This window comes from Perognathus longimembris, chromosome 4, assembly GCF_023159225.1.
Source record: "Perognathus longimembris pacificus isolate PPM17 chromosome 4, ASM2315922v1, whole genome shotgun sequence".
NCBI classification, from domain to species: domain Eukaryota; kingdom Metazoa; phylum Chordata; class Mammalia; order Rodentia; family Heteromyidae; genus Perognathus; species Perognathus longimembris.
The window spans coordinates 4,586,466-4,600,064 of record NC_063164.1 but is presented as its reverse complement, the minus strand read 5'-3'; the positions used below and the strand labels follow the sequence as shown (position 1 = coordinate 4,600,064).

Below are 13,599 nucleotides of genomic sequence, written 5' to 3'. Positions count from 1 at the left end.
CACAGTTCAAAGTCAGCACAGAAATATCTGTGTGACTCATTTCCATTTAACCACCACACACAACCCTCACTCCCCCACCACATGTGTGGAACGGTGGCTCAAGTTGTAGTTCCAGCTTTGAGTGGAAATGCTAAGGAATAGCCCCCGGGCCCTGTGTTCACCAGGGAAAAATCACACCACAGCAAAGTCAAATGAAAGAAAGATGTTTAATAGCATCTACGCCCAAATACTAATGTCATTGTACTTATGATTCCAGATCATAGGCAAGTTTAAAGACAGAGAATATCTTAGTCTTTTCTCTTTTTAGTCTTCTCTTCTTTTCTACTTCCTTCTAGTGTGTCGCATCCACAGTTGAAATGTCGATCCATTTTAGATCTAGTTGTGATGCTTCAGCTGTCTGCTCTGTCCCAGATTCCCAGGAATCATTTGGCATAGACGAGGTGCAGAGACTAAATGCCACACTCTATGGCTTGTCACCCCAAGGAGTCAAGGGAGAGGACGACCCAGCCATGGAGTTGCTGACCTCGTTTCCATTCCAGGAGTCAAGTGGCGTTTGCTTTAGCCAGAAGTGGTAGTTTGCAACAAGATTTATAATTTGAGACATACGAATTTTTCCTTTATTTCACTGTAAAGAACATACGTTTGTTTTCCTTTGGTATAAAATACAATGCAGTTTCTTACAAAATTCTTATGAAGCATGTGTACTCCATTTTCCCACAAAACTATTACTAAAAGCAGAGTAGGAAGCAGGAATTAGAAACTTACAAAATTATAATTTTCCCTTTCTCTCTCTACTTCTTTATCTTTCTCCTCATCTTTCTCCTCCCTCATCTCATATTTCCCCTCCTCTTCTTTCTCCTTTTTGTTCTTTTTTTTTTTTAACAAATAAAGAACATGTATGAAGTGTGTGTGTGTGTGTGTGTGTGTGTGTGTGTGTGTGTGTGTGCGTGTGTGCGTGTGTGTTTTCTGGTTATAATAGAAACACATTCCTCCCCTGGCTGAGAAAACCTGGTAGCCATGACTCGTGGGAAGCCCGCGTGGGAGGGCCGTGCATTCCCGGGCGCGCGCTCACCTAACTGCCTTCCTGTCCAGCTACAAGGAGAACATCATGCGCCTCTCCAGCCTGCACAAGGACCGCCCCATTGAGCCCCTGGACCTGGCTGCCTTCTGGGTGGAGTTCGTGATGAGGCACAAGGGGGCGCCACACCTGCGGCCCGCGGCGCATGACCTCACCTGGTACCAGTACCACTCCCTGGATGTGATTGGCTTCCTGCTGGCCGTGGTCCTGGCAGTGGTCTTCACCATCTTTAAATGCTGTGCCTTTGGCTGTCGGAAATGCTTTGGGAAGAAGGAACGGGCCAAGAAATCCCACAAGGCCAAGGCCCATTGAGAAATGGGGGATGAAGGGCATTTTAAATGTATTTTCTAGTAAACACATTAACTAAAAAAAAAAAAAAAAAAAAAAAAAATCTGATGACTGGTCAGAATTCACATTAAATGTGAATTCTGTATCTTCAGTATCTTTAATCTGATCCTACTTGTTATTAAATGACTTGAAGAAGGGTTGCACTTCCATTAATTTTCTTAGTCATGCGTGTGAATTCTTACACAAGACAGAACTTGGAGGTTGTCCTGTGATTCCTGGCCCTTTGGATTGCAATTTTTTTTTTAATTTTTTTTTTTTTAGCCAGTCCTGGGCTTTGGACTCAGGGCCTGAGCACTGTCCCTGGCTTCCTTTTTGCTCAAGGCTAGCACTCTGCCACTTGAGCCACAGTGCCACTTTTGGCCGCTTTCTGTATATGTGGTGCTGGGGGAATCGAACCCAGGGCCTCATGTATACGAGGCAAGCTCTCTTGCCACTAGGCCATATCCCCAGCCCCTGGATTGCAATTTTTACATTGTCCTCATCCTCTGATTTTTGCAGAATTGTCGTGAGTCCCTTCCTTGTGATGTTTGGTTTTTATTCATGTTCATTCTTCATAGGTGTGTTTCTAGAAGGAAACCTTGTGTTTTAGGGTATAGTGATACCATTGAATGGCTTAGAGACCTTGGGAGCAGTGTACCGCTTTTACCTTGGGGATGGGAATGAAAAGGATGATGGTATAAAATTGATGTGTTATATTTGAGAGGGTAATCATTACTGTGTCAAATGGTCTAAATTTGCCTATCATAGTATTGAGCACATATTTTCTGTGATATTTCCTACAGCTAATTTTTTAATAAATATTTTTATTTTGTTGATTATTTCTGCATTGATATTACATTTATTGTGCAATTGCAGTTTCTAATTCTGAAAGTAATGATGCTTATGTCAGAAAATTGGCAAGTAAGGTCCTCATGCATGTACATTGCATATGCACAGGTACACAAACAAAATAAGAATCACATGTAGTTGCATTACCCAGAAATAACCACTGTTGCTATATGGTTTTGGATTGTGAACGTGTTCCAAAGGTCTCTGTGGAAGACTTGGGCTTCCCAGCCATTGGTACCATTGGGCGATGGTGGAACCATGTAAAGTGAGACCTAGCAGGCACACCTGTAATCTTAGCTGCTCAAGAGGCTGAGATTTGGGGATTCTCAGTTCCAGACTAACCTAGGCTGCATAATTTTCTAGATGGTGTATTTCCAGAACCTCAAAGCTGGGGAGCATGGCTGAAATGGTAGGGCACCAGACTAGCAAGCATGAGGCCTGAGTTCAAACCCCAGTCCTGCCCAAGAAAGAAAGAGAAAAAGGAGGTGGGGCTAATGGGAGAATGTTAGGAGTGGTTAATGATTAATGGGGACCCCACAACCCCCCATACCCTCTATCTTTCTACTTCCTAGCCTCCTTGACTAGAGCAGTTTCTACCATGTGCTCTTTCTATGCTATACTGTTTCATTATAGGCCCAGAAGGTTGGTCCAGTGACCAAGGATAAGCCCTCCTGAAACTATGGGCCCAAATACAGTACACCTTTCCTCTTTCTTTTTTCTTTTTTTGCCAGTCCTGGGCCTTGGACTCAGGGCCTGAGCACTATCCCTGAATTTTTTCTGCTCAAGGCTAGCACTCTGCCACTTGAGTCACAGCGCCCCTTCTGGCTGTTTTCTGTATATGTGGTGCTGGGGACTCGAACCCAGGGCTTCATGTGTACGAGGCAAGCACTCTTGCCACTAGGCTGTATTCCCAGCCCCACCTTTCCTCTTTCTAAGCATGTTTATCTCAGTTTTTTTTTTTTTTACAGGAATTGAAAAACAATTAGCACAGGTACTTTTGAAAGTTAAGGTTGTATATTTTGACATACATAGGTACAAATGTTTTGGGTTTTTTTTTTTTTTTTTGTGGCCAGTCCTGGGGCTTGGACTCTGGGCCTGAGCACTGTCCCTGGCTTCTTTTTGCTCAAGGCTAGCACTCTGCCACTTGAGCCACAGTGCCACTTCTGGCCATTTTCTGTATATGTGGTGCTGAGGAATCGAACCCAGGGCCTCATGTATATGAGGCAGGCACTCTTGCCACTAGGCCATATCCCCAGCCTGGTACAAATGTTTTTGATACACCAAAAATATCTGGTGTTTACTAACATTATATATAAATGAGTTTTATGTTAGCAAATCTAAAATCTCATTAATGTGGCTTTCACTGTCCACATTTCTATCAACATTCTGGTCTTCCCTGCCCTGACCAGGATCACCTATAATGATCTTCCTGCCTTCTAGGCGGTCTCTACCCCGCTCTTCCAGACTCATCCAGCCTTTCCCCATTAACCAGTCCAAAAGCTCTTCCACATCTTCAAGTGTACTTACAGTAATGATTTCACTCCCAATACCAATATTCTGTATTAATCAGTTTCTCATTACTGCAATCAAGTAACAAAGTTTGTGAGGGAAGTAACCTATAAGAATAAAGCATATTCCGCTTATGTATTTAAGCCCTTGAAATTCTAGAGATTAAGGTAGTTTGTTTATTTCCTTGTAAGTTCCCATAAAGGCAGAGTGGGGAGCTCAATAGAATGACAGCACCGAAGACAGGCTGCGTTTATGAACATACTGTATTTGAATCAAGCATGGTCCTAATCAGGAAAAAAAAGTATTCTAATTTTGGAAAATCAAGAATTTTTTGTGTGGTACTGGGGTGTTAACTCAGGGCTTTGTGCTTGCTGGGCAGGCAGCCTACCTCTGAGACATGCCTCTAGCAGGAAAACCCATCATTTCTTGGTCTCGTTTGTTCTAATGCCCGTCTAGTGAACACATTCAAGTGCATTGCATTTCGGCCCATTGCTTACACACTTTGTGTACCCTTAAAAGATAGCTCTTGTCTCCATTCCCTGGAGAGCTACATTTTCCACAAGGTGAGGTTTCAGCTCTTAACTGTTTCCTCACTTTTGGTTCTGTGTTGGTCTAAGACTTGCTCAACTGATAAATGGCACCAAGCAACTGGGTATTGCCTCCAGTTCTAGGCCCCAAACAGCCCTCATGCTTCTGCTCACGTGGGTCCTGGTCCTGCTGTGATAGCAGAAAGCCCTGCTGCATAGGTCTCACCCACTCTCCTTGTCCCCTCCACCAGTAGCTAGTCAACAACCAGCCACCCGCCAGCTGACTGTGGACGCATGAGTGACTTCACATGTGCTTGACTGGACATGCCCAAGGGCAGCAGAACCAGCCCACGAACCTACGGGATCTGGATAAAAATGATTGTTTTCAGCCAGTAAGTCTCAAAAAGATTTGTTACAAACCAGTTGCTGACACATTCACCTTTGGCTCTAAGCCCACAGTTTATCAAAGACGAAGAAGTGCTACTCATCACAATTCCATCTCTGCACACAATAGGCATGCAGCCAATGTAAGTGGAATTTGAATTCTAACCATATGACCTGGGTAATCTTTGGAAGAGACAAAAAGGGCCCAGTGGTGAGCAGAAGGAGTGAATGCAGAGAGACAGTGAGAGAAACATGGAAAGCTGGCATCCGTTCTGTGTGGATCAGTGTGTCTCCAATGCGAAGAACCAAGAACAATGTAGGGATTTTAGAGGGAAAGACAAGCTTGGCCGTACGCACAGGAATCTCATTTTCTAGCCACTCAGGTTCCATGAAGTGGAAATGGGCTACTACCAGGGAGAAATGAGCTACCAGGAATGGGAGGTGACCCAGGAGAGGCTGAGAAATTCTGGATGGGCAAACTTTGCCGTGTATATTTTAACCAAGGGGATTCGGGCCAACATGGATCTGGGTCTTGTTCTATTGCTCTGTAATAAATAGAACATTTCCCTAAAGATCAGTATTTCATTGTGTCAACAATTGATCTGGACTGGCTCTTAAAATAATTTTATTATTAAAGTGTTGTGCAGAAGGGATACCATTTCATAAATCGGGTCATGAATGCCTTTCTGTTTGGGCAATGTCACCCTTTCCTTTGCTCTCCCCAAGTTTTGAACCGTCTTAGCTACAAGGAACAATGCAATGCCCTGGCAGGAGGCCCCTCTTCTCCTACCTGTCTTCGGAGTTTGTCTTCTAAGCACCTTGTTGCGGGAAGCCCCATCATGTATGTTACCCAGTCCTTGGACAAGGATTCGTTTATTCCACACCTCCTCATCCTGGGCTCCTGCCTCCTGGGGCTTAGTTATCAGTGGCCCCTCCCTTCCCGGTCACATCCCTCTCTGACAGGCCACCACACATCAGCACACGTGTGCACGCATGCACACACACACACACACACACACACACGGTAGCAGAAGTATTTAATAACATGCTGTTGAGCTTCCATCTCCGGGAGCCATACACTCCTCAACGCCCTGGGCTAGTAGACTTTCAGGGAGGCAGTTGGATCTCAAAGTTCCAAGGCTCTGGGATCTAACGGTGATAATTCTAATGAAACTTGCCCACCCTGCCTGACTCCCAATGGGAAGTACTGTGGAGAAGCCCAACTGTCTCTCTTGGACTATGGATCCTGTCACTTGTTTGTATACCTGTTGATGTGGGATTGGGCAAAGAACAGACCTTTCCTTGTGATACATTTTTGTTCCATCCAGACGAAGACCCATGAAAAGGTCAGTATTTAGGTCCCAGAGTGGCTCTTTAAAGGGACCCTAGAAGGAAAACACACAGGGTGGTAGCAGACCTGAGGGCTGAAAACCTTAGGAGAGGAAGAGAAGATGGTCTGGGAGCTTTTTGTCCTGCCTGACATCAGTGCTAGTGTTTGTCAGCCTGTGAGGAGCTGTGGGTGTTGAGAAAGTCTTTGAAAAGGAATGATGAGAATAGTCACAGACTTTCCCAGTCCAGAAAAAGGAGTGGCCCTTTCCTTATTACTAATGCTTAAAAGAACATCCACTTCATACCGAGCTTCTGTGAGTTGGGAGTCTAGGTGTGGTTTTGCTAGGTCCTCTCCCCTTGGTATTAGCGGTGGTAATCAAGGCTGCATTCCTTTCGGAGTTCAAGCTCCTTTTCCAAGCTCATGAGATTGATTGTTGGCTTATGGCTTTGTGACTGAGACTCCAAGTCCTAACCCTATGGCCCTTCATAGGCGGTTTGTTCATGGCCATTTACAAGGCCATCAAGATGTCTGTCGAATCCATAAGATGGAGTCTTAGCACCAATACTGTGGTCATGGTAGTGATTTCCCATCACTTTCACCATATTCTAAGTAATGGAACCAAGATACATGCTCTGCCCGTGCTCCGTGGGGTTTGAACCATGGTGTGAGCAGTTAGAGTGGGGGGGGGGAGCAATCTTAGGATGTGTTGCCACACCTAGAATTTTACAAACCTCATTTATCTCCAAAGAACCTGAGGAAAAGATGACAGAAGAAACCACAGACCTGGACGAAGATGCATCACAGAAAACAGAAGACCTGGGACCCCTTGACAGCAGTAAGGGCGTCACCCGCTCCCTGCAATGTCTCAGCTGCTCCACCTGCACGGTGGATGGGACGCCAACAGTGCAGCGAGGGCTGGGCAGGAGTCGGGAAGGGGAAGGGGTGCTGACGCACCTCCTGTGGTGGTCGTCTTAACCCCATGCCTGTGCCATCTTTGTTGCAGGAACCTTCCAACAAGTCACGAACCTCCTGGACATCATGGACACGGAGCCCTCAAAGACAGACACGATTGGCTCCGGCAGTGATATGCGGAAGACCATGGCCTCGGTGATCATCACAGAGAAGGCCGCCACGGAGCCCTCTGTGGTGATGGACGCGCTCATCCACTGTCTGCAGGTGCCCAAGGTAGGACCACTTTACCCTAGGTGCCCTTCTCTGTGACCAGCCATCTTTGGCTGCCAGTGTGTGCACGTGTGTGCTGTGTAGCACACCCTTGTGACCACTGCAGGCGGCGCTAAGGGGCAGAGCTGGGCGAGGCTGCGTGGCACCCACTCCTTGAGAGCCAATTGGAACGGAGGCTTTCACATTCTCAAGGTTCGCCATCATCTAGACAGTGAGCTTGGGAGCCACCTGGCTGAGACATAAGCTCTCGATTGGTTGATGTCTTGGTCTACTCAGGCTGCCATGCACAGCACTATAGAGCACGTGGCCTGAACAACAGAAAGACCTCCCCTGATAGGGAGCCCAGGTGGCTATAATGAAGGTGCTAGCAGATCTGGTTTCTGCAGAGGCTCCCTTCCTGGCTTGCCGAGTTGGCCTCTCGTCAATACCCTGTGCTTTTCCTCTGAGCATGTACACAGAGAGCTAGCTGTCTTCTGTAGCTCCTTCCTCCTCCTAGGACGCCCTGATCCCAGAGCCTTGGCCAGACTGCATCAAGCCTTCCTCTGCAGGCCACTAGGGGATCGCTCTTGTCAACTTCTAAGCCTGATAGTTCTTCTTTTGTAACTGTATGTTTCCTCAGTATCTTCTTTCCTTCCCACCCTCCTCTTCTTCCCTCCTTCTCTTAATCCCTTTCCTTCTTCCTTCCTTCCTTCCTTCCTTCCTTCCTTCCCTTCTTCCTTCCTTCCTTCCTCCCTCCCTCCCTCCCTCCCTCCCTCCCTCCTTCCCTCCCTTCCTCCCTCCCTCCCTTCCTTCCTTCTTTCCATCTTTCTGATTACACATAATGATGATGTTGTTGATAATTATAGTAGCAATGCATAATGATCAAATTGGGTAATCACCTTAACTTTTTTTTATCATTTCTTCGTGAAAAGTATATTCAAAATATCCTCGTGGTTATTTTGCGATACACGGTGCCTTATTGTTAACAGTAGTCACCCCAGTGTGTATGAGAGCAACGCAACTCCATCCTCTTCTAGATCTGCAATACTGTTCCCACTGACCAACTTCTCTCCTCCCTTCCTTGCTCTCCCCAGCCTTGGGTAACCACCACTGTGATCTCATTTCCATGAGATCACCATCTTTAGGTTCCACTTAGGAATGAGGTCGTGTGTGTGTGTGTGTGTGTGCGCGCGCGTGCGCATGTTGAACCTCAATTCTCTCACCAGCTCAGGCTGATGCTGCTGTACCTTGTGAGCCATGCCTCCAGTTCAGAGGTCTCCAAACTCGCTACGATTTCTGCATATCTGCCACCCGAGGCAGCGGGTGTGTCTCTAGAGGGCTTTTGGGCAATGGCCTCACATAAAGTTACCCTCATGGAGAGTGGCTTGTCTACTTGGGAGGTAGAGATAGCAAAATTGTGGTTTGAGGCCAGCTCAAGCAAAAATGTTAGCAAGACATCATCTCAAAATAAGTCAGGTATGGTGGCACACGACTGTGCTTCCGCGTATGTGAGCGGCCTAGATAGGAGGATGGAGGCTCAAGGTTCTGAAACACGAAGCACAATAGGGCTAGAGTACCTACCCAGAAAGTGTGGGGTCCTGAGTTCAAATCCAAAAAAATATTTAAAAAACAGCTTTGTCCTGCTGAATTAAGCAAAGACCATTATGAAATATGGCTGCCTGGTCTCGGGCGTGGTCTCAGGTGCACAAGCCGTTTCATCTGCCCCAGGGACTATCAGCCGAGCATCTAGCCGGCATTGCTCAAGTTGGACTCAAAAGCGAGGAAGAGGGACGGAGGGGTGGCTCAGCTGGTAGAGCTCCTGCCTAGCATGCAGCTGGCACTGCACTACCCAGAAAACACACAGTACTTCCCCCCAAAATGCCAAAGGAAAACCTTTCTTACCTCAGATGCTCCATCACCAGAGCAAAGGGCAGGGCAAGACTACCTCCTGAGGCTCTCTAGACAGCTAGTGTTTGTTGTGTAGAGGACTCTGTGTGTGGACCATCCAACCCGTGCTTTACTAAACAGGGACTGAAACAGACACGTTTGCAAGCCATGGTGACAGCCTCTTAGATGAGTGGGAAAGGGAGTGGGAGAAGATGAAGAGACTTGGCAGTTGGAGTATGGTGTCCCCTTCTCCAGATGGTGTACAGAAAAGGAGTGTCAGGAAAAGGGGGTGGACTCCTGGAGCTGGGGGCCAATGGGACACACAACAGGGCTGGACCCATGGTGCTGGGGGCCAATGGGATACAAACGGGGGTGGACTCCTGGTGCTAGGGGAAGGTGTAGTGCAGAAGAGGAGTGGAAGGAAGAGGAGGTGGACTCCCATTGCTGGAGGCAAGAAAGGGATCCATCCCTGACCCAACCAGGAATCTCCCAACGACCGTGTTTGTTTTAGATCTCCATCCAACGCAAGATCAACATCTACAACATCCTCCAGGCCATCATCCAGCAGGAGGGAGAGCTGGAGGAGCACTGTGTGCAAAGGCTGGTCACCATTGCCTCCAAGGAGATGAGGGAGAGCCCCCAGGTACCGGGGTCTGGGCTCCATTGCGCGTGGGTGGTTTGAGGGCCCCGAGTGGTGACCTCATGACATTGGGGCAGGTTGAGCCCAAGGGAACCAGCAGGGTGGAGGGGCGTGGGGTTGGGCTTCATGAGGGCTCAGCCAGTGGTGACGCCTCTCCTGTCCCCTTCAGATGGACAACTATGTGCAGGCAGAGGTGGCCAGCGACACTCTGGTGGCTCTGTCCCGAAACCACTTCAACTTGGTCATGTATGAGCTGCAGCACAACCTCAAACCCCTCAACCTGGCCGATGAATTTGTCATCATCACCTTGGCCAAGCTGGCTAATGGCAGCGGTAGGGCTCTGAGGCCCGGGCCTGGCTTTCAGTCCCTTCAGTACCGTGAAAGGCTCTCTCCTGGCCTCTGTTCTTCAGTCCCTGCTGCTCTCTAACTGCCGCCTCCTTTCCAGTTCTCTTTTTTTCTTTGTTTGATATTTTGTCTCCATGTATCTCTGTCTCTCACTTTTCCCTCCTCTTTCCCATTCTCTGTCTCCTTTCCTTTGCCTGCATTGTTTTCTGTCTTCTCACCTATATTTTCCTTTTCTTTCCTTCCTCTGTCCTTTGCCCCCTGTCCGTTTATTCCACAAACATATACTAATCTCCTTCTTGTGGACCTGTGGTGGGCATTCACCCGCAACACGGGATAAACCCGCGTGGTCTCTGTCCTCAGGACGAGAGACAAGCAAGCCAGGAAGGAGGTGCTTTTGCAATATGACGAGAGAACAGCTGAGCGGCCATGTGTGCGTCAGGCTGTTTAAGGAGCCCTTGCCCCTGCGGGGCTCGGGGCGCGGCCACTGCGTTTTAGCAGAGACCTGAAAGATGACAGGAAGATGTGCCTGTGAAGAACAGGATGAGGAGAAGCTTCCATGTGGAGAGAACACTTTGTGCCAAGGCCGAGGCAGAAATGAGCTTGATTTCTCTGAAGCATGGGGAAGTCACCGTAGCTGGAAGTGGGGACCAAGGGGGGTTAGAGGTATTAGATGAGGGGGACAGAGGGGGCTAGAGGTGTTAGGTGAGGGGGAGATTGAGGTAGATCAGTGTTCCTGACAACGTCTGAGATTTACTTGAGGGTACTCCAGAGGTAGTGAAAGATGCTGAGCTGCTGGTGTGTGATGACATTTAGACTCCAAATGGAAAACCTTTCTAGACGTTGGATTGGTGGAAGGATGGGGAAGGGTGGGGAGGTGAGGGACTGCACCCTAGCAGACCATCACGCGATGAGAACACCTAAGTCAAAAGTGCTTCGAATGCACCACTCTCCACGCAACACTGCAGTAGAACCTCAGCCCTCCCCGGAGGGCCGGGGACCAGCCCGGGAGGCCCCGTGACGGGGAGGAGGGTACCTGTAACGCTAGACAGGAGGTGTTCAATTCAAAAGCGGAAGTATGGTTTCTCCTGGAGGCGCATTGCTCTTGTAGCATGGCAAAGCGTAATCCCGAAGAAGCCAAAGCACCAGGTGTGTCCCTGCCCCAGGGAAGAGAGGAGACAGGATGAGTCTGGAAGGGGGTGGCTTCCTTGTGTACTGAGAGGGGGAGGGACAGGACCCCAGAGTCAGGGTTCTAGCCAGGGGGTGGGGAATGGACATCCCATCACCATTATCGTGTGTGTGTATGTGTGTGATATATATATACCTGTGTGGTTGTACACACGTTGTGAGGTCTCAGGACGGTGGAGGTGGCACTCAGGAGGAGTGGAAGGGACAGGCCCAGGGAGTGGCCTCCTGTGGGTTGCGGTCTGTCGCAGGTTCCCTTTTCTTCCTAACCTGTGACTCCTCTTGTGTGCTCTCTCCAGCTGCTGGCCTCTTGTCTTCTCTGTCTCCTCCTCAGCTACTGTCCACTCAAGACCAAGTGTCAGTAGGTGTCCCTAGGGAGGCAAACACCAGTCCCTGGAGGCGGATGCTCTATGAGCTTCCTGTCTGGAGCCTTGTTCTCTCTCCCCTTCTGCCTGCCCTTTCCCCGGGGCTCTCTGTGTCCTCTTTCCTTTGGCCTCTCTGGCCCCTTCTTACACTGTCCTGTCCTTCCCCCCCCCCCCACCCCCGTACCATTTCTCTGGTTGTCTCGTCTTCCTCTAGTTGACTCCTTTTACATGTGCCCTTGCCATGGTTTCCTGTGTCTCAGCCAGGACAAAGCCGCCTCTGGCTCGGGCTGACGGGGGACGGAGGCAGCAGGGCGGTGCTCTCTGCTTTCTCCCGTCTGACTCCTGGTGCCCCCCGCCCCCCACAGTGTTTGAGTTCATGCCATACATGGGCATCACCCTGGCGACCCTCTTCACGATGCTAAGACTGGCCAAGGAAGCCAAGATGCAACAGGTGATCTGCAGTGGTGCGTGTCCCACGTGGGCCTGTCGGTCTGGACTTGTCAGGGTGCCGGAGGGGGAGACGGGCGAAAGGAGCAGGTAGAAGGGTTGTTGAGCAAGAGGCGTGTGGCTCACTTGTCCCTGAACTTGTGCTCCATCCCGCTTCTGTTTGGCCTGTGCCTGGCACACTTCCGGGCAGGTGGCTGAGCCATGTGGGCGCCTTTTAGGAGGTTGGGGCTGTCACTGACTCTGGGTAGCTCAAGCTACGTAAGTATTTCAGGATTCCCGAGAAGGGTGATGGATGTATGAGGACGAGGGCGGCGGTCAGGGAAAACATCTTGGGAGGCTTGATTTGATGCTATTTAAATCAGCTCACTTGGCCGGGAGATTTGATCGCTGAGCTTTGTTGCGGGGCTAAGGAATTCTGATGTTCACAAATAGGGGCCGGTGTGCTCGCCGCTAACCAAACCAGAAACCCCAGGGTGTGGTCAAGGAATCCCAAGACAAGCCCCACCCCTGCCGCCCAGTCCTAGAGGGGAGGGGCTTAGTCGCCGGCCGCAGGGCTGAATCACGGCAGAGAAGGGCAGAGAGGAGAGAGAGGCCTCGGCCAGCACAGAGGTGGGTGGGGAGGGCTTGGCTCTGCCTGTGGCATCCCTGGCCCCGTATTCCTTCCGCTCCCACTGGCAGCCACGGAGACCTTCTGTGAGACGACGCAGTTTTATCTGCGCCACCTGGAGGACAGCCTGTACCCCGCCATGACCGAGGAGCAGTTTGCCATCAAGCTCTTCCCCTTGTATCGCTACTTTGTGACCGCGTGGCTGAAGCACTCTTCGCTCGAGGTGAGCCTGCCTTCCTCCACCGCACTCTGCGGACTGGGAGGCGGGGACCTGGGAAAGTCCCGGACTTGTGGATGCCTAGCAGGGGGGACGTGGGAGGCCTTGATAAAGGCCACAGGGAGGCGTTAGGGGCACGCAGTGAACATCGGAGCGTTGCTCCGGAGCTGGACGCCGTCCAGTATCCTCCCGACTAGAGCCGTTCCACACCTACCCCATGACAGAGGACCAGTTTCCAAATTAAAAACAAAAAAGCCAGGGTGCAAAGAGGTACCCCACTGGTCCGATGGCACCTGCTTGTAGGTAGGACTCCCACCTGGTAGTTTGGTCGCTCCCCGCCACTGTGGGGCTCGGGGCAGGGCCTGGGGGTGTGGCTGAGACCGCTGGTTCCGCTGGGCTCTGGGACCCCACTTCCCCCCCTGGCAGGTGAAGCTGGGGGTCATCAAGTCCCTGAGGCCCATGCTGAACCTCCTCCTGCCCAACGACGACCTGCGGGAACAGGTCTATGACTACGTCCCCCTGCTGCTGGCCGAGTACCAGGGGGGCTTGGAGGCCCTCTTCGTCACCCAGGTAAAGACCGGGTGCCGCCGGCCCCCGTGCAGGCAGCTCGGGAAACCTGGGGCCGTCATCTGGGATGAGAGAGAGGGGCCGTGATGACGACGTCGCGTCAGCAGACTCGGCGTCTGTACCCTGGGAGGGGCCGAGAGCCCCGGCCCTTGCTGGGCAGGTGGGCGGTGAACTCCG

At 50.2% G+C, this 13,599-nt stretch overlaps 2 protein-coding genes across 4 annotated transcripts in view; both read left to right on the top strand.

The window, feature by feature from the left end:
• The window catches only part of LOC125350169 (UDP-glucuronosyltransferase 1A7), a 193,071-nt gene extending 191,394 nt beyond the window's left edge, over positions 1 to 1,677 (top strand). For 2 of the 3 annotated variants that reach the window (XM_048344495.1, XM_048344494.1), the window contains exon 5: positions 1,093 to 1,670. In XM_048344495.1, the coding sequence (XP_048200452.1) occupies positions 1,093 to 1,390 (298 nt within the window). In that variant the 3' untranslated portion in view covers positions 1,391 to 1,670. Of the gene's footprint in view, positions 1 to 1,092 lie in introns of all 3 variants that reach the window. The other variant, XM_048344487.1, reaches the window with a different exon arrangement.
• Positions 1,678 to 6,766: 5,089 nt separating this feature from the next.
• Positions 6,767 to 13,599, top strand: part of Mroh2a (maestro heat like repeat family member 2A) — a 36,467-nt gene continuing 29,634 nt past the window's right edge. The window contains 7 exon segments of the mRNA XM_048344334.1: positions 6,767 to 6,839; positions 7,008 to 7,189; positions 9,564 to 9,695; positions 9,862 to 10,024; positions 11,950 to 12,048; positions 12,710 to 12,861; positions 13,282 to 13,425. Coding sequence (XP_048200291.1) covers positions 6,767 to 6,839; positions 7,008 to 7,189; positions 9,564 to 9,695; positions 9,862 to 10,024; positions 11,950 to 12,048; positions 12,710 to 12,861; positions 13,282 to 13,425 — 945 coding nt within the window.